Source organism: Urocampus carinirostris, chromosome 19 (assembly GCF_059441175.1).
Source record: "Urocampus carinirostris isolate Australia breed hairy pipefish chromosome 19, RoL_Ucar_1.0, whole genome shotgun sequence".
In the NCBI taxonomy this organism is placed as follows: Eukaryota; Metazoa; Chordata; class Actinopteri; order Syngnathiformes; family Syngnathidae; genus Urocampus; species Urocampus carinirostris.
The window spans coordinates 19,972,370-19,994,296 of record NC_142367.1 but is presented as its reverse complement, the minus strand read 5'-3'; the positions used below and the strand labels follow the sequence as shown (position 1 = coordinate 19,994,296).

The 21,927-nt window shown below is 41.6% G+C and overlaps 1 protein-coding gene across 1 annotated transcript in view; it reads right to left on the bottom strand.

The window, feature by feature from the left end:
• Positions 1–453: 453 nt before the first annotated feature.
• The window catches only part of LOC148347643 (ubiquitin carboxyl-terminal hydrolase 31-like), a 39,848-nt gene continuing 18,374 nt past the window's right edge, over positions 454–21,927 (bottom strand). Inside the window, exons 3-16 of the mRNA XM_088322994.1 lie at positions 21,668–21,756; positions 19,673–19,765; positions 19,439–19,574; positions 18,316–18,466; positions 16,611–16,791; positions 14,808–14,919; positions 13,574–13,668; positions 12,431–12,508; positions 10,021–10,150; positions 9,819–9,938; positions 9,535–9,760; positions 9,304–9,462; positions 6,996–7,148; positions 454–6,934 (exon numbers count right to left, since the gene is read on the bottom strand). Of these exons, the coding sequence (XP_088179120.1) occupies positions 5,481–6,934; positions 6,996–7,148; positions 9,304–9,462; positions 9,535–9,760; positions 9,819–9,938; positions 10,021–10,150; positions 12,431–12,508; positions 13,574–13,668; positions 14,808–14,919; positions 16,611–16,791; positions 18,316–18,466; positions 19,439–19,574; positions 19,673–19,765; positions 21,668–21,756 (3,177 nt within the window). The 3' untranslated portion in view covers positions 454–5,480. The remainder of the gene's footprint in view (positions 6,935–6,995; positions 7,149–9,303; positions 9,463–9,534; positions 9,761–9,818; positions 9,939–10,020; positions 10,151–12,430; positions 12,509–13,573; positions 13,669–14,807; positions 14,920–16,610; positions 16,792–18,315; positions 18,467–19,438; positions 19,575–19,672; positions 19,766–21,667; positions 21,757–21,927) is intronic.

Genomic DNA, 21,927 nt, shown 5'->3' with positions numbered 1-21,927 from the left:
CTCATTAGCTGCACCGCTTATCCTCAGTAGGGTTGCGGGAGTGCTGGAGCCCATCCCAGCAATCATCGGGCAGTGGGCAGGGGACACCCTGAACTGGTTGCCAGCCAATCGCAGGGCACACAGGGACAGACAACTCGCTCGCTCATTCACACCTAAGGACAATTTGGACCGGCCAATTCACCTGAAATGTATGTATTTGGAATGTGGGAGGAAACCGTAGTGCCCGGAGGAAACCCACGCAAGCATGGGGAGAACATACAAACTCCGCACAGTAAGTCCGGTAGCTGGATTTGAACCCACACAGGAGGTTCCCAAGACCTTAGAACTGTGCCGCACACGCGCTAACCACTGCGCCGCCGTGCTCCTGTTTATAGTAAAATGTATAAAATCCTTCAAGGAGAAGCCTCCTCATCTGACTCCGATGCAGCACCTTCATCATCTGGTCCAAGCGACAAAAACACAACCCAGGCCCTTTGTTTTCAAGTGAGTCGCTTTACTTTTGAGAAGGTTAAATGAGCCGTTTGTAACATTCATACAAAATGTCAAGTTGTGCAAACAAAGCGTCGATAAACAATGCCTTCAACATGCTCTTTGATGCTGGCATTTTTTTTGGAAAAATAGACCACTAAGAAATACTATGTACACATCCAAGAACGGTACTCGATCGTTATACTTGCTTGCATAGTTGAGTGCATGCAAAAAGCCAGTTGTCGTCATGCAACCCTTTCTCGGTCGCCTCCGAAGCGTTATGTACATGTACGCTTTAGTAGGTATGCCCGCACAAATATATGAGATCCGGTACCTCCCGAAAAATCAACAACCGTGGGGGGGGATTCAAAAAGCTTGTAATTTCTATCTTGTAATATTCACTAGTTTAAATAGCTAAGTCACACACAGTTTTTTTTTTAAAAGCCTGACTTTCTTAAAGGTACAGTGTGTGATGTTGACCGTGAGATGTCTCTGTATGGCAGGGGTGTCAAACTTATTTTAACTCGGGGGGCCACACGATACGACAAACATTCTCTCGGGGGCCGGACTAGTAGATTAAAGAGAAAGAAAAAAGAGAGAAATAAATAAGAGAAAGAGAGGGAGAGAAAGGTAGAGAGGGTGGGACAAGGAAAGGGAGAATGAGAGAAAAATGGAGAAAGAGAGAGAGGGGAAGAGAGAGAGAGAGAGAGCAAAGGAGCATGAGAAACAAGAGATAAAGAGAGAAATAGTGAAAGAGGGGGAAAGAAAGACAGCAAAATAATGAAAACCAAAAAGAAATAGAAAGAGAGAAAAGAGAGAAAAGGAAAAAAGGAAAGAGAGCAAAATAACATAAAAAGACATGGAGAGATAGAGACAAAACAAAAAGAAACAAAGAAAGAGAAAAAGAGAGACAGAGTGAATAAGAGAGAAAGAGAGTGAGAAAAAAATTGAGAAAGAGAAAGAAAGGGAGAGAGGAAGAGAGAGAGCGAGAGAGCGAGAGAGCAAGAGAGAGAGCGAAAAAGCATGAGAAACAAGAGATAAAGAGAAAAATAGTGAGAGAAGGGGAAAGAAAGACAGCAAAATAATGACAACCAAAGAGAAATAGAAAGAGAGAAAAGAGAAGGAAAGAGAGAAGGGGAGAAAGAGAGAAGGGGAAAGCAAGAGAAAGAAAGAGTGAAAAGAGAGAAAAGGAAAAAAAGAAAAACCAAAGAGAAATAGAAAGAGAGAAAAGAGAAGGAGAGAAAGAGAGGGGGAGAAAGAGAAAGAGAGAGTGAAAAAGAGAGAAAGGGAAAAAAGGAGCAAAATAACATAAAAAGACATGGAGAGACAGAGACAAAACAAAGAGAAACAAAGAAAGAGAAAAAGAGAGTCAGAGTGAAAGAGAGAGATAGAGAGTGAGAGAAAAAGGAAGGAAGAGAGAGAGAAAAATAAATACGAGTACAGCGTTTTTGAGAGGCACCTGGCTTTGGCAACATCAACCTGCCGCTCGTTTTTCTCTTGCGCTTCCCTTAGCGTTGTCTCGCGGGCCGGATTGAATCCTTTAGCGGGCCTGATCCGGCCCACGTGCCGCCTTTTTGACACCCCTGCTGTATGGTGTTATGCAACCCAAAACGAGTGCTAAATGCACAACGAAGAACAGAAACTACAGAGACTCAAAGTGCCTGTAACACAAAATTATTACCCCTCACCTTTGTGTCTAGTCTTTCACTAAAAATGACAAAAAGAGTAAAAACTAAAAGAAAAGAAATAACAAAAGAAAAAAGGCAGTAAAAGAAAGGAGAAAAATGGAAAGAAAATATGAAGAAAAGAGAAAAAAAGCCAGAAAAGAGTGAAAAATAAATAAGTACCCTTGCAAAATATATGAAAGAAAACCAGTGTCCCCGTAGTTTATAATTTCCCTTGTGCTTTGTATCACTCAATTTTGTTTGCATGACACATCAAAGCAGCACCTAATGGTCTAAAAATACATACTGTTCCTTTATAATAAACTAATGGCAATTCCAAATTTCTGGTTTTGATTATATCAAATGTCCACTAGAGGACAGCCTATGCTGGTATTTTTAAAATTAGTCTGATATCAGTACCTGGTATCAATCCTGGCCAATCCAAAATTGGCAAAAAAATCTATGGCTTCATTCTGGTTGTAAATAGCAACTGCCAGGTAAAAAGTGAAGCCGTGAGAAAACGTTTTACAATTGTGGCAATTGTAACAACAGTGAAAATACACCAATACTATTTTTAAACAGAATTAGATCTCATAAAATTGTACAGGAGGACGTAGAGGTTAGCTCTTACGCCCGAACCTGGCCCGAAATCAGAGTCCTCACAAAAAAATGCGGAAATTCGGTTTTGCTTCAGGCTCGGTCCCTCAAGTGTGAACTCGGGCAGGGTCGGGCTAGATTTTTTTAGATCCTACCTCTCGGAGGACTTAATAGAAGTCTGTGTGTGTGTGTCAATATGGCCTTTGTACACCCTGTGTTGTTTTGAAAGGAATGTTCCGAAACAGTGTGGCAGTCAGATAGCCGCGAGGCCACTAGAGGGCGCCACATGTTGGCATCAGCTGGGCACCAGTTGGAAGGTTACCCTCGACGTAAGAACACAGGTAAGTAAACACACATACGTTAAAGAACTGCGATTTTCCCCGACAAAAATAAACAACCGCATGCTTCTTTCCCTTCCTCGTTGTCCTGAAATGAAATCCCCCAAGGCTCTTATTGTTTCACCATAACTTACATCAAGTGTATGTAAACAGTGATTAAGGTTATATAGGTGTGTTAATTGAAATCACATATTCAGTGCGTTATATAGATGAAATTTTGCCCACAAATTTACCAGTACCTGCAGTTATACGATTTCCATTAAATACTACGATTATCTGAGGCACTGTTGTTGACGTTTGGCTCTCCGTTATGAAGGAGGGATAAAGGATTTCCGGGGAAGTAGTCCGGGGGAGTGATCCATTTACGACACTCCGGGTATCATTGGTTTCGCGCTTTTGAGCCATGTTTCCACCGATTGTCTGTCAGCCAATCAAAGGGCAGTACGCACAAGTAGCTCCACCCCTTTTTTTAACGTAATAATACTACGATTGGCATCTCAATGGGGGTAAAAAAAACTCCTTGAGGAAACTCGTTAATTCGATAATCAGAGCATGGCAGATCAATAGCCTGATGTTAACACTTTGAGGATTGGACGATTGATTTTTACGTGTTTTACGTGTATTCGGATTTTTATACCGTCAAATATCGGCATTAGCATCTGCTTCATAAAATCCATTTCAAGCTAACGTTAAAAGCAATTCTGAGGTATTTCTAGTGAGGAGGCAGGTGAAACTTGTGCCTCCCCTGTTATCTTAAAAATATAAGATCAAAAATATATTAAAAGGTTATTTTTACTCAGTGTTAAAATCGGGCCTGTTTTAATTCACAATTATGGTTTTATCTGTTTCAAAATTGCTTAATTTTCACATTATTAATTTAAATATTATTAATACAACAAGTATTAATTTGGTAAGCATCTGAAGACGCGCTATTTACTTGCCTCATGGCAGTGGGTAATAGCAGGGTTGGGTAGGGTTACTTTAACTGGATTACTTTCAATTACTTTTGGATTACTCCAATACCAAATATGCTAATAAAAGACAAAAAAAAACTAAATATGAATAAAATGACTCAATTTTGTGCAGACTTGGCGAGTAACGGAATACATGGAACGGCAAAACTAATGTTGGCAAGCTGTTTGGGTTTATTTTCATTTAGTTTCTGTCGCATTTTATGTTCGTTTTGCCGGAGATCAAAGCCAGGAGAGAAAGCTTACCACGTGTTGTGAGTCATAATTTTATTCATATTTAGTTTCTTTTGTCTTTTATTAGCATATTTGGAACTGGAATAATCCAAAAGTCTCATCTCATCTCCCATCTCATCAGCGACACCGCTTATACTCAGTAGGGACACGGGGGTGCTGGAGCCCATCCCAGCAATCATCGGGCAGTGGGCAGGGGACACCATGAACTGGTTGCCAGCCAATCGCAGGGCACACGGGAACAGACAACTCACTCGCTCATTCACACCTAGGGACAATTTGGACCGGCCAATTCCCCTGAAATGCATGTTTTTTGGAACGTGGGAGGAAACCGGAGTGCCCGGAGGAAACCCACGCAAGCACGGGGAGGACATACAAACTCCGCACAGGAAGTCTGGAGCTGGATTTGAACCCACGCTGGAGGTTCCCATGACTTGAACTGTGCTGCACATGCGCTAACCACTGTGCCGCCGTGCTGCCCTAATCCAAAAGTAATTGAAAGTAATCAAGTTCAAGTAACCCTACCCAACCCTGGGTAATAGTGAGACCAAGGATTCTAATTTGGCACACTCTTCAGCCCCAAACAAAGACTTGGTGATAGCATTAGCAAGCTAACAGTAAGTCAAGCCACTCAGCAAGTGTTTTCTCATTCCATGGACTTGTTTTGATTTTGGAGGATTAACTATCTATTGACGGTCCTTTTCAAAAAGAAGCAGCGTATAGACTTCAATCAAAAGATGAATTACATGTAAGATCAATTATTTGTAAATTTCACTGTCTCACCGGACATGACCCTCACACCACGTCACTGGGTTTATCTATCAAAAAAGATGGTCAAACGTTCACTGTCTCCATGGAACATTGAGAAAATCGTAAGCGATGCATCAAAAATCCGTGCCAACCAAACAGATCGGAAGTCTTCCGATTGGTGGAAACGAGGCTCAAAATTCTCCATCCAGCTAAGCTACGGACACAACAAGGCAATCGTTCCGATAAATGAGCAACTCATGCTTATGTACAGTACAGTATAGTATTTCCCAGAAATCATCACAACCATATAAAGTGCTTTGGTAAAACCCATTCCTAAATAACTATAGAACAAAGTGGACGGGAATTGTCCAGAATGGCAGCTGTAAACCAGGAAGCACTGAAAGGCTAAAGGTGTCGATTCAGTGTTCGGAGCTGCACTAGAGAGGAGAGTGAGGTGGATTTCATTTGGACCTCTGGCTTGAATGTGTAGAGTTGATGGGGATTTTTCGTGACGGCATGGTCTTTTTGATGGGTTCTTTTTTGGAAAGTTCTTTTGGAGAAGGAGCCTGATTGGTCGTATCTGAGAGTTTGGATTTAGCAGAGGGCAGCAGGGAATGTTTGGCTGCACCGGAACCTTTGGATGAGTCTTTGTCCTTGCCTGCGGTGGCGTCTGAAACCGAGTTCTGGGGTTTCTTGCAGGCTTCTCTCGCCGCATCTCCACCACCGTCATCTAGACTCCCCTTGGGGTCCGCTGTCGTTGACTTACTGCTATCTGTAGACTTGCGGGTGTCCTTGGGCCTCAGGGCTGTTTTGAAGAAGGACAAAGCTTTGTCCTCAGTCTTACTGTTCCTTCGAGGGTTTTTTAACGAAAGGGCAGCGGACGGAGGAACCACGCTGGAGGATCGCAAACTCGTCATGGAAGAGCTACTGCTTGAGCTCCGGGCGACCGTCCTGTTCTCCAAGGCTCTACCAGGTCTGCCCTCGGATCTGGTACCAGCACCGGATCGGGAGGAAGGACCCCCGTTGGTAAACTTCTTTTCGGACACCGCGTTAGTCCGTGAAGAATCCCGACTGGCGCTCCTGTCGGCTCCTTTACTCCTCCCTGAGTTCTTGTCTGCACCTCCTTTGGGAGCCATTCGTCTTTGGGAATTGGAGCTTCCCGGAGAACCACTTCTCCTCTGGTGGGCAAAGTCAGGATGTAACCCGTCCTGCGTTTGAGACGTGGTTCTTTTAGAAGGCGTCCCTGTCCTCGAAGAACCAGCCTTGCTGGACCTCGGAGGTCCGTCGGTCTTGTCCTTGGAACTGCAGGCACTGTCCTTAGCTTGTGTTCGAGCTGGAGACTTCACGGCAGGGGGCGCAGGAGATAAAGAGCTGGATGATGTTGAGGAAGCGGCAGCACGCTTCTTTGGACTCCTTTCGCCCTCCACCCCAGTTTTAGCTGAGGTCCGTTTAACACACGCAGGGTCTGCAGCCACATTTCGTTGTTTCTGCTCTTTTGAAGTTGCCCCGTTCCGAGGACTGATCTGTTCAGCACCACTGACAAGATTGTTGTTATCCCCGGTGGGCAGAGAGTTCCTCGGCTCGGCCTGCGATGTAGCTTTGGGGTAAAGCTGTTCTATCAGCCTTTTGCTTCCGGGATTGTGATCTGATTTACCTCCGATCTTTGGTGAACCGTTAAAGCAGGACGTTGATAGATTCGTATCAACAACCTCTCCTATAATTTCTAGCGTCGGTGATGAGGAATGCGATTCCAGGGAGAACCGTGAGGGAGAGTTTGAACGGAGTTGCAGTTTGGCCGAATGAGACCAGGAAGGCTTCTGGCCATTCTCACTGAGCACCAATGGGCTGGCAATGGACGCTCTTGAGGAAAAGGTCTGCCTTTGTATGCCTCTCATCACGGATCGGCTTGACAAGCCTGCAAACCAAGGAATTTTGCTTGAGAATAAATAAAGAACTCCAATCAAAGTGTCTTTTACCGTCATCCTCGCTGCGTTCGCCGGCAAACTCTGCCGACTCTGAGAGCGACGCCAGCGAGGTACGCCTGGAGGAACCGGATGAGGCTTGGCTGGGCGGACGGCTTCCCATCAGACGGCCGATCCAATGCTCACACAAGGAAGAACTGGTAGACCCTGGGGACAGCAAAAAGCTGAGAATGGTGTGGCAGAATTGCAGAAGAATATAGGGAAGGAGCTAAGGAGGGACCTATAGAAGGAACCAAGAATGAATCTAAGGAAGAAGGGAAGGAGCCAAGAACAAAATTAATAAACTAAAGCAGGATTTATACAGGAAACTAAGGAAGATCTAAAGAAAATAACTACGAACTGAAATAAGAACGCAACTAATGATTGAATGAAAGAAAGATATACAGAAGAACATAACAATGAAAGTAAAGAAAAAACTAAGATGGGTTCTATAGAATGATCTAAAATCGGAACTAAAGAAGGAACTCAGGCTAAAACTCCACAAAAGCAACTAATTACGGATCTAAGAAAGGAACGAAGGAATGATCAAAGGAAGGAACTAAAACGAAAAACATTGAAGAAACTATAGCAGGATCTATGGAAGAAACTCGGAACAGAACTAAGGAAGGCTCTACAGAAAGCACTAAGAACATAACTAAGAATGGAACAAAGGAAAGAATTAAGGAAGAAACAAAGGTCAAATGTATGGAGGAAAGTAAGAAGTGAACTAAATAAGAGAGGAAATAAGGTTGGATCCAAACATCAAATAATCGAAGTAAGGAATTGAACCAGGAAAATAACAAACTACCAACTAATTAAGAAATAACATAAAGATCTATAAAAGTAACAAAGAACTGAACTAAGGACGGAAATAAGGATGGGATGGATGAAGGACCTAGAGAATTAACTGAAATATCAAATTAACTAACAATGAAACTACAGACAAAACTAAGGAAGAGACTTAGACCAGACCTAAAGAAGCATCTATAAAATAAACTAGAAACAGAACTAAGTAATACCCTAAGATAGAAATAAGGTATGGCATAGAAACTAATATTGGAACTAAGAAATGAAATAAATAAAGAATAATTAATTGAAGTAACTAAGGCCTGAATTAAGGAATGATCATTGGAAGACACCAGAAATGGAACGAAAGAAAGAACAGAATGAAATAAGACTGCAATTACAGGAACCAAAGAAAGAACTACCGTATTTTCCGCACTATAAGGCGCACCGGGTAATAGGGCGCACCCCAAAAAAATAGTTTTTGGTCCTATATTTTCCATACATAAGGCGCACCCGATTATAAGGCGCTACAATGGGAACGTCGACAAAACAGTCAGATAGTTCAGTCCAACTTATTACCCCCTTAACATTCCCAAAGCTTGCAAAGACGCAAATACGTGTCGAGAACACGTGCGGATGCGGTGTCCGTACGATGTCACTCAAATGCATCGTTCCATCATTCGGAAGGTTAAAGTCTTGGGATTCAAGAAATGCCAAGCATTCCTTAGTTTCTATTTTCGCTCGCAACTTTACTGTGCATATGACAATAAACACTTGGAATTGAGTTTAATTTAAAAATAGACACTCCATTCCATCCATTATCTGCACCGCTTATCACAGAAACATCGAGTTCAGTCTGAAACAAGATACAGGGAAAATATATAGCCGAAGTAGCTCACCGAAGTCGTTGTGTTCAATAATAATATGCAGTCATGGCCCTCTTATATCCGTGAGTTTAGTAAATCCAGGATAATAAAAGATTTACAAATACAGAATAGTAAAAAAAAGCTTTCTGTATGCCGTCAACCATGTGCTATACGCATTCATCTTTTTCGGCCAATTGCAGGCTTTGTTTTGCCGCTTCAGCCAATGCCAGCCTGTAAATGATAAAAAGGATCCGCCCCTTGACCTCCGAATAACTTTAGCCAATATTGATCGATTCAACTGATGATTGACACATCTTTTTCGGCCAATTGCAGGCTTTGTTTTACAGCTTAAGCCTATGCCAGCCTGTAAATGATAAAAAAGGATCCGCCCCTTGACCTCCGAATAACTTTAGCCAATAGTGATCGATTCAAATGATGATTGACACATTGGTTAGCCAACGAAACGCCAGTAAATAAATCCCAGCATACACCGCGGACTACTTGGCATTCGGGGGAAAATCTAGTCGGCGGCTGCAAGTTAGTTGGAAGACTTTGCGATTTAATATTGATCCATAAATAAGGCGCACTATATTATAAGGCGCATGGTCAGCTTTTGAAAAAAATTAAGACTTTTAGGTGCGCCTTATAGTGCGGAAAATACGGTAAATTACCTCCTACAGAACTGTTGGCAGACCAAGATGGAACTGTTGCCCGTCTTTGGTAGAACAAAATGTAAGCTGTCTGCTTGCAGACGTCCTCCTCCGATATCGGATGGACATCGCTATCATCGAAGCAATACCACTGACCGTCAATGGAGTTCTTACATTGAGCTACAAGATGGAAAAAACATGTGTAAGGAATCACATTTCTTGACATAGTTCTTCTGAATCTGGCAGTGAGACCTGTGTAATGTCCTCCCTGCATGGTCCCGTGATGGTTGCACACGGCGTACAGGTCGTAGAGGTAATCCTCGGGATCCCGGCCCAGTCCGTAAGGCCGTCTCCAAGGCGACCAGTGCGAGGGTAAACTCCAACTGCTCTGGCTCCTCTTCACCATGTGAGGAGCCATGTCCATGCCCGTGAGGGGGAACTTCACCATGTTTTGCATCTTCATGCGACGGTCGCCATCCTGGAAGACGGAAAAATGTCAATTTCTCGCTCTTTGGGAGATCTTTTAAGGTCCAGACCTGTCTAAAGCGTTTGAGGTGAAGAATGAGGATGTCGGGCAGAGTCCACAAGCTGAGCTTGATGCTTCCCTGCTGGAGCTGCTTACAGTGTGGACATCTCCAGGCGTCGTCGGGAGCGAGCTGGGGGAATGAGTGGAAATGTAACAAAATAGTGAAAACACCGTCTTAGTTTTCGGATTCAGTGTCAGATATTTTAGCCGACCTGTTCCTCTTTGGTATAGAGCTGAAAGCACTGTGCCAGGGAGCAACTCTGAGGTTGGAGATGCAGTTCCTTCACCTGACGCACACTTTCGGCATCTGGGATGTATTCGTCCTCGGTTCTTTTAAACAGGCTGCAAGTGAACACGACATTCCCGCAGAATTTAGTTTTATTTTTGAATTCACCAAAACTAAATGCAGAGCTGCCAAATATTCTAAATCGTTTATTAGATCAATCAAAGATCTGGACAAAGGTTTGGAGTAGGACTTAAGAGTGACATTTTGGGTTGAAAGAGGTTCTTAGACAATATTCTTAAACTTGTGATAATGATCTTATAGCACTCTTTCTTTAAAGATGCACTGGAAATGCATTGCCTTGTACTAACCTTTGAATTGAAACCAAGGTTACCATGTAGAGAAGTAAAATGAGCCTTGCTTTATTGGTTATTTCCCATCTTCTTTCGTGTTAAACAGTGTTCATTTTACCTGTGAAAAGTGATGGGTCCCGGGGACTCGCATGCTCAAAAATCTATGGGTCCCCAAAATGTAGTGTTATCGCGCTTGAAATTGTAAATCGGCGACAAATATATACCGTAAATTCCGGACTATAGAGCGCACCCGATTATAAGCCGCACCCACCACATTTTAAGAGGATAACCGCTTTTGTACTTACACAAGCCGCACCTGTATATAAGCCGCACGCGCCCACATTAAAACCTGTAACACAATCACAAATTTAGCCCAAACCCAACTTTGAGTCCCGCGATTGTAACTGAATATAAAGTACACAGTCCAAAAACCACAGCCGGCAAAATGAACGGAAAATGATACCGGTACTTAAGGTTTGATGCAGACCTGCAGAGTCTGGGTCCCGTTGAAAATAATCCAAGGGAAAAAAAATTATATTTCCAAAGGTAAGGGTGGGAAAAATATATATCCACTATTGTCCGCTGCGTACACAAACACGTCTCACCTTTACTCCACTTCCCGTCAGCCCCCGTTGTTTTTGCCCCTTCTTTTTGATTCGCCCGTGGAAAACATATCAAAATAAGTAAAGTTTACGTGCAGTAGTTTTGATTCCTTCTTTATCGGACTGCTCGATTGCATTTAGCTTGAAAGCTGCGTCATGTGCCTTTCTTTTTGCAATTTGCATGGTGAGGATATTTCTACTCTAATTTAATTTGTACACAAGCTAAGAAGTTGCAGTCTTCCTCGGCGCATATATTCCACCGGTCTGAATCTTACCTTTTGTACTCGAGCGCCGCTAGCGGCTGTTAGAAAAATTACATAAATTGGCCGCATCACTGAATACGCCGCAAGGTTGAACGTTTGGGGAAAAAAGTAGCGGCTTATAATCCGGAATTTACGGTAATATAAATCTATATATTCATTCAGTTTTAGTCATCACAGTTTAATGGTAATACAAATCAGTTATCACTTTAAGATTTTTCAGTTCCCATCAATATTGTACATTATACAAAATATTATTGCTGAAACAATTATATTAATCTATATTTTCATTCAGTTTTAATCATCACAGTTAATTGGTAATACAAAGCAGTTATCGCTTCAGATTTTTCAGTTCATATACTCTCTGTGGTTTGCTGTCCCGCCATAGTTGTAATGCCTTCTCAAGGTCGAAACCATTATCATCCTCCTCATAGCGTCACCAGGAATATAATTTAGTCCATTTTGGCAGAAAAGTCCTTTTCTTGCTCGGAGTATTCTTTTGTTTAGTTTCTTTCGTCGAATCGTTCGCTTCAACACACGTGTTTTCCTTGCCTTCGCGGTCTTCTGAAGAATTTCTCCGCCGTTTTTTCGTGCCGGAATTATTGCCATTGTTACCACTTTCTGTGTTATGTTTCGACTTATTACCGACACTGAAGAAATTACCCATTTTTGGTTGATTTGCACCTAGAACCAACTGTTTTTTCGGAGGCATACTTCTCTTTCACTCGACAACCGCCACCACAACGACGTCATCTCGAAGCAACGAGATCTCGTTTGCCGAGATCGGCGCGAGACCAAAACAACAATGGCGGATCTGCCTGACGAAAAGTTTGGAGTGCGGTAAATCTTTGTTTAAAAAAAAAAAAGTAATCGGGTAATAATGACAGGGAAACGAGAACACTGGTTAAACTACAGAAGATTTGTAGTATTTGGTAGCTCTGTATATGTGTATGTAAAGGACCAGTCTGGTGGCCTTGGGGTTGACCGCCCGCCCCAACACTGGGAAGTCACAGGTTCGATCATTGGCTGACTGATACTTAAGCCTTACAGCATTGATACCTATTTCCTCTCTGCTTGGCACTCTGTTTGGAATTAGAGGGTTTGGTTACCTCATGACTCGTTGACAAAAAAGGGGGGAAAAAACTGTCTGTCCGGTATTATTTGTGTTGTAAAGTCATACTTACTAATCTTTAGTCTCCTTATCCCACTCCACCACAATTTTGACATGAGGCGGCCCCCCTGGACCACACGATTTGTATGCTCTGTACACAAAAACAACCACAATAGTAAACATAATTTGACACCAATTGTTCACAATGTTGCTATCAATGACAATAACGACCACTCAATTCAATTCCAATAAGGGAGTCAATAAAACAGCCTGTTCATGATTCTAGATGCACAGTAGAGTCTAGGAAACAGTGTCCCCGGGTTCTGACGTTTTCACTTTACGGTTTGTTTGTTTTTCAAACCCACAGCATTTTACGTCTACAAGATGCCTTTCTGCTCTTGGTTGTCGTCATAGAAAAACACTGCTTTGTACATGATTAGATAGCATTGACTAAGCTACTTCCCACAATGCCTTTCTCTATCTTGATTCAGTTCAGTATGGAGCGCTTAATAAGGACTTTGTGAGTCAGCGATAAAATACAGGTTTTTTTTACCGTATTTATCCGCAATGGGTCTAAAGGCTTACAGTGATGCTAAATGATAAAGCAAAAACATGTTAACCGTGAAAACGAAGCTTGCGATGATCAAGAAATACAAAAAGGGCAAACAAATTGCTACCCTCGCTAAGTTGCATGGCATTATTAATCAACAATGATTATTATTAAGAAATAAGGAAGGGATTAAACCAAGAAATTTTTGTAAGGCCTTGACAATCCTTGACATTGGATAGTTTCAAATCGGTTTCATTTTTATCTGCCTTAACTGTCCAATCTATCCACCTGCAACTCCACTTGACCAGCTCAAGTCACGTCAAAATAAAGATAAATCAAATGTCATTTTACCTTTATATGTACATGAATTTAAGTTATTTGATAATATACATGTATATAACACATAAGTAATATCTAATATACACTATTCTAGTATTTTAATCTTTTTATTTAGAGTACCCTGGCTTCGGATTGCATTATCATAGGTTTCTGCACCCTGCTTTACGTCAATTTCCTGTTGGATCCCCACCTTAAGATGCATTAATATCGTATCCCGGGGATTTACTGCATATACAAACGAGAAGTCAACCTTAGGAGCACAGGACGCACGTTATGCAATCAAAGGGAAGGGGCATTGCGTCCTCTAGCGGTAGGAGATGATATTACCTCTCCACAGATGGATGACAGAGCGGTTGCTCCTCCTGAGGCAGCAGATATGTGATCCCGACCACTCCAACCACACGTAATGTAAAAGGTCCCACCTACAAAAAAACAGAGTATAATAATAATGATGATAAAGATCCTTAGTATTGTACGACACGATACTCAAAACTTCGGGAAAAATAGTTTCCCCCAGTGATTTAGGCATCAGCTCATAATTGAACAGTGAGGTGACGCTTTGAACCCCATAACAACAGTGACCAAATGATGAATGTGCTGTATCTGGGTCGGATCAGGGGGCTTCTCCTTCTACCGGTAACAATGGAAACCAGTACTATCTCAGACATCATAGGCGCCGCCGCGAGCGGCAGCCTCTCCAGCAGCTCAGTCTTATTTCGCTTTTTGTGATTTATTGTTTTAAGTATCTGCTTCTATCTTCTGTGTTTTTCGTCCCGTTTGACAACTACACTTTGGATTACTTTCTATTGTTATGGGTTTTAAGGCACAAAAATGCGTTTATTCGAGGAATCAACTCTTTTCCTTGAAGAATTCTTGTGCCGGCATTATGAGGGGGCCCTATCGTGGATGTAGTCGGAGCTAAGGTGAAGGCTAAGCGGCTAGCGGCTTTATAAGCCTTCGGTACCATCGGTAATCATGGTAAATGTGAACTCTCTACCAAATAAGACCGACAAACTGGCTGTGCTGGTGATAAACATCAAAGCGTACAGGGAGTGCAGTTTGCTGTGTTTTACGGAAACGTGGCTCACGCATAGCATCCCGGACGCTAACATGGAGCTGCTTCAGCGCTGTTAGGACAGACAGAGACACAAAAGCATGCGGGAAGCGGAGAGGAGGTGGACTTGCTATCTGTGTGAATACGAGGTGGTGTAACCCTGGGCGCAAAGATTTCCATCTGCTGCAGGGACTTCGAATTTTTGGCCTAGCGTGTGACGTCCTCCACTCCGCTGTTGCTAAACTACAACACAGCACCTCGAGGCCATCCTGTTAATCTCTTGATAAACAACAAAAGGATATTGCTGGAAGTGTGAATTTCCCTATCGGGATGAATAAACTATCCATATATCTATCTATCTATTTCACGTAGGGGAGAAAAAAACATACCCAAACAACCTGGAGAGGTAAGGACGCCACCAAGCTGTAGTGGCGCATCACACACCACAGGAAGTGGTACCCGACGATCCAGGCAATTTCATGAGATAATCGTTTATATCGTACGTACTTGCACGACGGCTCCAGGGCGCAAAAGGTGCCTCATCTTTTCCAGAATTTCTTTTTGGAGGACGTCCCAAGTGACTGTACGTTCCAGGTAGAGAATGAAAGGGTTCCCAAACCTGTGAAGTAAGTTGAGTTCATAATGAAATTAATAAGTCATTTTGTAGGTTTTAGTACAGGGATGCAACTAATGACTATTGAAACGATTAGTAGAAAAATCGGATTATTGTTATTATTTTTTCCTGAATTTAGCATCAAGTTGCTTCACGTATGTGGCAAATGATAATCAACACAAGAAAATGGGTACAATGAAAAATATTACTTTGTAAAAAAGATAGATAAAAAAATGCCTTTTTAACACCAATTAGGCACAGTGCTCTGTCAGTATAAACACCCAGTAAATCAAAAAAACAAACCTCTGTCCATTTTTAAGAAACAGGTAAATAAAGCATTTAAATCAAACATTTTTGGAAATCCCTGTAAACCAAAAACAGGCTCAGTTTCAGCAGAATAGTAATTAAAACAAATATTACGTCCATCTTGTGAAGTACATTCAGTGGTCAAGTGCAAAGTCTGTAACCAAGGAACTTAAAAATTCTCGGTTTTAACAACTGACGTTTGTAAGTACAGTCTAGCATAACATTCAGCTCTCTTTTATAGCAAAATATATAAAATGTACGATGCATGTCACCTAACCATAATGACTTGAATGTTTTTGAATCTTACCGAGGCGAGTCAGACTCATTTTCGTTCAATGGTCCGACATGCTTTCTATTTAAATATTCATGCATCACGAGGTACTACGATGATACGCTACATCACAGGTGTCAACCAGGCGGCCCGCGGGCCAGATCAGGCCCGCTAGGGGATTGAATCCGGCCCGCGAGACAACACTCAGAGAAGCGCAAGAGAAAAACAAGCTGCAGGTTGAAATATGTCAACTTGATGTTGTTAAAGCCAGGTGCCTCTCACAAAGACACTGTACTTGTATTTATTTCTCTCTCTCTCTCTCTCTTTCTTTTCCACCCCTTTTCTCCCACTCTGTCTCTGTCTCTTTCACTCTCTGTGTCTCTCTTTTTCTCTTCCTTTGTTGCTCTTTGTCTCTTTCTCTGTGTCTTTTAACCTATTTTGCTCTAAATTCCTTTTTTCTCTTTTCTCTTTCACTCTTCATACCCTTTGCGCTTTCTTTTCTCTTTTCTCTCCTTCTGTCTTTCTATTTCTCTTTGGATTTCTTTCTTCCTCTCCCTTTCTTTTCCCCCTCTCTCACGACTTTTTATCTTTTGTTTCTCACGCTCTCTCCCTCTCTCTCTTTTTCTTTCTATGTCCCGCCCTCTCTCCTTTTCCCTCCTTCTTTCTTTTATTTCCTTATCTCTCTTTTTCTTTCTCTTTAATCTACTAGTCCGGCCCCCGACAGAATGTTTGTTCTATCGTGTGGCCCCCGGGTTAAAACGAGTTTGACACCCCTGCGCTACATCTACTTCGCAATACTTGCAAATATTCTTTATATTGGCCGTATACAGGCTAAATTGCTTTTGGTATGCATACTCGTTGTTGATGCCGTCATTACTGTACGTTACCGCTTGAGACAGAGGCGCTATTGGCCATGAGTGATCCCGTCAAGGATTAGAATCTTGTAAAATGCCTAACTGTGTTGGAAAAAAACATGTCTGCCGACTATAGGTGACAATGGTATTTATTGTCAACTTTGTCATCGATTTTGTCAACGTCATCGACTAGTTGTTGCAGCCCTATTTTGCTGATGTTCCTTTGTTGTTGTTTTCTCGTAGATATACATCGAACCTCCTCGTACCTTCGTCCCTGCTGTCCAGCGCAGGCCCGGTTGCACACCAGCAGAACCACCTTCTCCTCCTGCCCAGTGTTCTTATTGGGACTGAGGGGCGGGGTTACGGGCTCCTGGATTTGAGGCGATAACCGATTGTTGTCTGTGCCGTACTTCAAGTTGTTCTGGTTGAGGTTGGCATGTGGGCTCCCTGCGTGAGAAGTCTTCATTAATTATATTATTAGTGATCATTTTCATTGAGGATGTTTGATACCACATTCTTTTCAGATCAGTATCGAAGTCATCAGTAGCCACCAATGCCCAATATGACGTCCTGATATAATATAGACTACCGCTCAGTTTTTCATGAAAACACTTTTATGTATTAAACAAGGTGACCAATATCTGTGTTCTTTGAACCAAATAATCTCTTCCTTTTGTCTCAGATAATGCTTTTTCTTTGCCACTCTGCCATGAAGGCCAGCATCTCGGAGTTGCCCCGTCACTGTAGATGTAGACCCTGGTGTTTTGTGTGGACTATTGAACCAAGCTGCCAGTCGAGGAACTGTAAGGCATCAATTTTTCCAACTAGAGACTCAAATTCTTTTGTCATCTTGCCACTTCTCTTCCTACTCTGGTTAGAGCCCGTTTGTGAAGTTTTCTCATGGGAGTAGTACACACGGTTGAAGGAGATCTTTAGTGTTTTCGTAATTTCTCGAACGGACTAGCCTTATTTTCCTGCAACAAGGAAAGACTGTCGAGCTTCACATAATTGTTCTCTCTTTCTGAACGTTCTGAAAGTTCAATGAAACCCACATATATGATTCTCCAGATACTCGACTAGCTCAAAGGAAGATCAGTTTTATAGCTTCTCTAACCAATTAAACATTTTTTCAGCTGTGCTGGCAGAGAAAAAGTATTAATAATTGTACATGGGTCTTCAGGTCATCTATTAGTCTTCTGACACAATTATCAAACACAATGTCCTACAGACGCTGCCCTACTTATTAACTAGATCGTTTGTAAGTTGAATTTGTCCCTAAGTTGCTTCAGTGCTATATTTTGTATCTTTAAGGTTTATATAAGTATGTTTAAGGCTTGTATACGTAACCTGTATTGTTTTGTACTTAAAAAATAAACATTTCATAAAATAATATGCTCTATAAACATGTATAAAGATGAGTTTGACTTACTTTTGGAAGATGGGCTTTAAGAGGTCCTTCTCCATAGTAGAGCAATCCAACCATTTTGTCAACCGCATCAATCTTTCCAAATCCACTTTGATTTTAAAAGAAACGGCTCGCCTCTTCTTTAGACTACAGTAATGTACACGGCAAAAGGTGCACACTATACAAAATCTAACTTACAGCAATATCCGGATATTTTCCGACATCCTGAAAAAATGTTCGTATCTACCGTTTTATGTAAGTCGAATGTTCGCAAGTAGGTGAGCATCTGTATTAGAGTACTGATTACTGAAAAAAGTCCTCTATAAACTAATTTAGATATTGCATTAAAAACAGACATTTGAAGCTAAAAAACATTACATTAACAATGTATAGGGTTAATTTCTAATTAGTTTCGTGTTATGTTTATATACGAAAACTGCTTCTCCTTCAAAAATACTGACATTTCTGAGCAACCCCAAACTCGTATGGTAGCGTACATTCTATTATTTGCTGCCAATTACAACTGACAAAGGTTTCCCCAACAAAATGCCTTTTAGCTAGCGTACCGCATCGTTTGGACCGGATCTGATCGGGCCTGAAGAGCTCAGGCGTCTCGAAAGCAAAGATGGAGTCGCTTTCCTGAATAATCTCCAGGTCGTCGTCGTCGTCGCAGAAGGAGCGATGGAAGCCGTCGTAGTACATCTCGGTCAGGACGATCTGAGAAGTGGTGGGGAGATAGTAAAACTTTGACATCTTGGACAAATTGTGTCCCATTATGGCTTTATATTTTTGTTACCGTATTTATTCGTGCATAACACGCACCCCTAATTTTCGATGTTATTTTCTTAAAGTAGAAGTCACAGACGCGCTGCTTAAGGCAATGCGATTGCACTCTCGAGTGATGTGTTGATGTCTCTTAACTGCAAAATTTGTTACAAAACTACGCATTTTACCCCTCGTGATTGGAAATTATCGGTTAAAAAAATACAAAATTAATCAAATAGCGCTTGGGTGCCGAAAATGTGGTTTATCGTACCTGGTATTTTTTATTGTTAATAATATTGGCTTATATGGTCTCTGATTAGCACTCAGTTGGGTTAGGGGAGGTAGAGAATGAAGAAAGAAAGAGTGAGAGAGCAAACGAGAAGCAAAAATGAGAAAGACAAAGAGAAAAACAGGGAGAAAATCAAGAGAAAGAATTAGAAACAGAAAAAAAATAATCAGAGAAATAAAGAGAGAAAATGTGCGGTTCCTTCTCAAAGTTTCTTCATTTTCCTCATGTTGAGGTTTTTGAGTATTTCCTTAACCTCATGTAGTTTCTAGATCAGGGGATCGTGTCATAATAGTCTGTAGTGGTCTGTGCAGCCCTTTGAGACTCCTTGTGATCAAGGGCTAGACAAATAAACAAGAATTGACTTTTTTTTTTCATTTTGGTGGAAAACCTACACTATCTATCGATGCTTTTATTCAAAAAGACCAGTATTGAACATATTACTGTGCTGAGCATCTGCAGATACAGAGTGAGGCATGCAATTCTCTTGCCTCAAGGTAGAGGGCAATAGTGAGACCAAAGATCCTGCTTTTACTTAAAACGATTGGTGCAAAGACTTCATTTATAGGGTTAGGGTAAAACAGATTTTATAGTTTAAGAGAATGGTCTACAAAACAGTGTTTTACAGGTGTAGGTACCTGTTCAGCAGGGATTTTGGTCTCCTGCGCCACTGCTTGTCGAAGCCTGGACACCGTCCCCGAGAGAGGCACGGCCACCCCCACCCTCATGCAGTGAGAGCACTTGCCCTGGTACACAACCGTCACGTACAAGGGCCTGCATCCGACAATCGGAGAAAAAGAATGCATATTTTTGACTGGTAGTATTCTTTATTTTTATGTCAGTTTGTAACTTTTCAGCCCTGACCAACTCACCGTGTGTGAGGAACCGGGATTGGCAGTGAGATGCAGAGAAAAGGATCAAAGGTGTTGCTTTGTTTCTGGCAGTGAGGACAAGTCAGGGAGGATCTGCAAAAGGCAAAAGAGGAGTGGGAAAATGACTGATTTACTTATAATAGTTAAACTTAATTAATTGATTACCTTATTAAAATAAAACATTATGGATAGTATTTGAATAAGAATTGTTAATCTAACTTAAAGAGACAGTGGGAATTATTTGACCACCAGATGTCGCTGTACAGTATGTCACAAAAGTGAGTACAACCCTCACATTGCTGAGATTTCATGATCATGTTTAATTGAACAGCACTGAAGGAACATTGTTTTGACATAATGAAAGGAAGTCAGTGAGAAAATTTATATGTAAATTGATTTCCCCCATCAAAAAACTCCAAATATAGCCATTAGTAGCTAACCCCCTGGTAACAACTGTAAGTACACCCTAAAGGGAAAGTTCCTGAAGTGTCAACATTTTGTGTGGCCACCATGAACGGCCTTAATTCTTCCGGGCGTGGTTTTAATCAAAGCCTCACAGGTTGCCACCGGAATGCCCTTCCTCTACTCCATGACGTGACGAAGCTGGGGGGATATTCAAGATCTTGTGTTCCTCCACCTTCCGTTAGAAGATGCCCCAAAGATGTTGTATTGGTTTTAAAACTGGAGACATGCTTTGTCAGCCCATCCCCTCTATCCTTAGCCCCTTTAGAACAGCCATGGTCCTCTTAGAGGCATGTTTGGGGTCTCCGCTCCAGTATTTCACAGTACACGCTTGAGTTAATTTCAATGAAATGCAACTCACCAACTCTATTTGCACTCATACAGCCCCAAACCATGACATTCCAACCACCAGGCTTGCCTGTAGGCATGGTTACCTCACCTGGTTGTTGCCACACATGCCATCTGAGACAGATAAATTAATCTTAGTCTCATTAGACGAGAAGATTTTTTTCCAGAAAGCCATGGCCTTTGATGACATATTCTCAGCAAACTTTTGGCGGGCTTTCTTGTGGACGGACTTTAGAAGAGGCTTCTTTCTGGGGTGACAGCCATACAGACCAGTTTGATGAAGTGGAGAGGAATATTGGCTACTGTACTGCAGCAGTCTTCTTGTAGCCTGGGCCAGCATAATGTAGTTCCACAATTCTATTTTTAAGGTCCACAGAGAGTAATTTGCCATGGTGTGCTATCTTGGGAGTTTCACTGACCAGTATTGGCGTGAGAACTGTACTACACATTGAAAACACCTGCTCCCGATAAACACCTGAGACCCAGTAAAAGTAACCAGTCACGTGGTATCTTGGAGGAAAAATGACAAGCAGTGTTTTGGGGTGTAGTGTTTTTGGGGTGTACTCATTTTTGTTTAGCTATTGATGGCTATATTTTGAGTTTTAGGGGGAAAAAATAAATTTACATTGCTGTATAAGCTTTACACATACTTCTTTTCATCGTATATCCCTGCAGAAATGTGAGAGGAGTACTCACTTTTGTGACATACTCGATTGTGTAATGCAACCAAAACGAGTGCTAAAACCCACAAGGAAAAATACAGACAACGGAGACTCACAGTGAAAAAAATATACTATTTTACTCCTCATTTTTTAAACAGCATTTTCTAAGTTTTTTGGGTACCCGTAGCAGCAAGATGGCGGAAAATCATTTCTGATCCCTTTATTTGAGGCTCATGTTAAGTGAAATAAATGCTAATCACCCGATTTACGGGTATTTAAGAAAAATGTATGTTTATATAATAGTTGGTGTATTTTTCCTTTTTATTTAAACCAATATAGCTTTTTTTGTAATAAAATGAGGTACTAAATAATACACTGTCTCTTTAAGGAAGATATTATTTTAAAAAAAACACCTTTTAAATTACTTAAAGTTATTATACGGTACAGCTTTAACAGTCAGTATTTTGTGTGTCCATAAAACTAAAGAAGAATATTTTTTCACATAGGAACACAAAGAGTTTACCTGTATTGCGCCTGGAAAAGCTCTTGCACAAAAGAACCAGGTGCCGGGAGTGGAGTTCCCTCAGGAGCGTTTTCATTTTCTACCGGGGGCTGAAAAGACCCCCAAACAAACACAATAGAAAAATGAACAAAATGTATTTCTTTGGTGTTCCCATATCTAACTTTCAGGTGTTTGTATCTACGACCAATGTTCCCTCTAAGCTGCGTGCGTGCGCAATCGCGCACTGCCAGCACATTCTCAGCGTACAAGTAAATCTATCC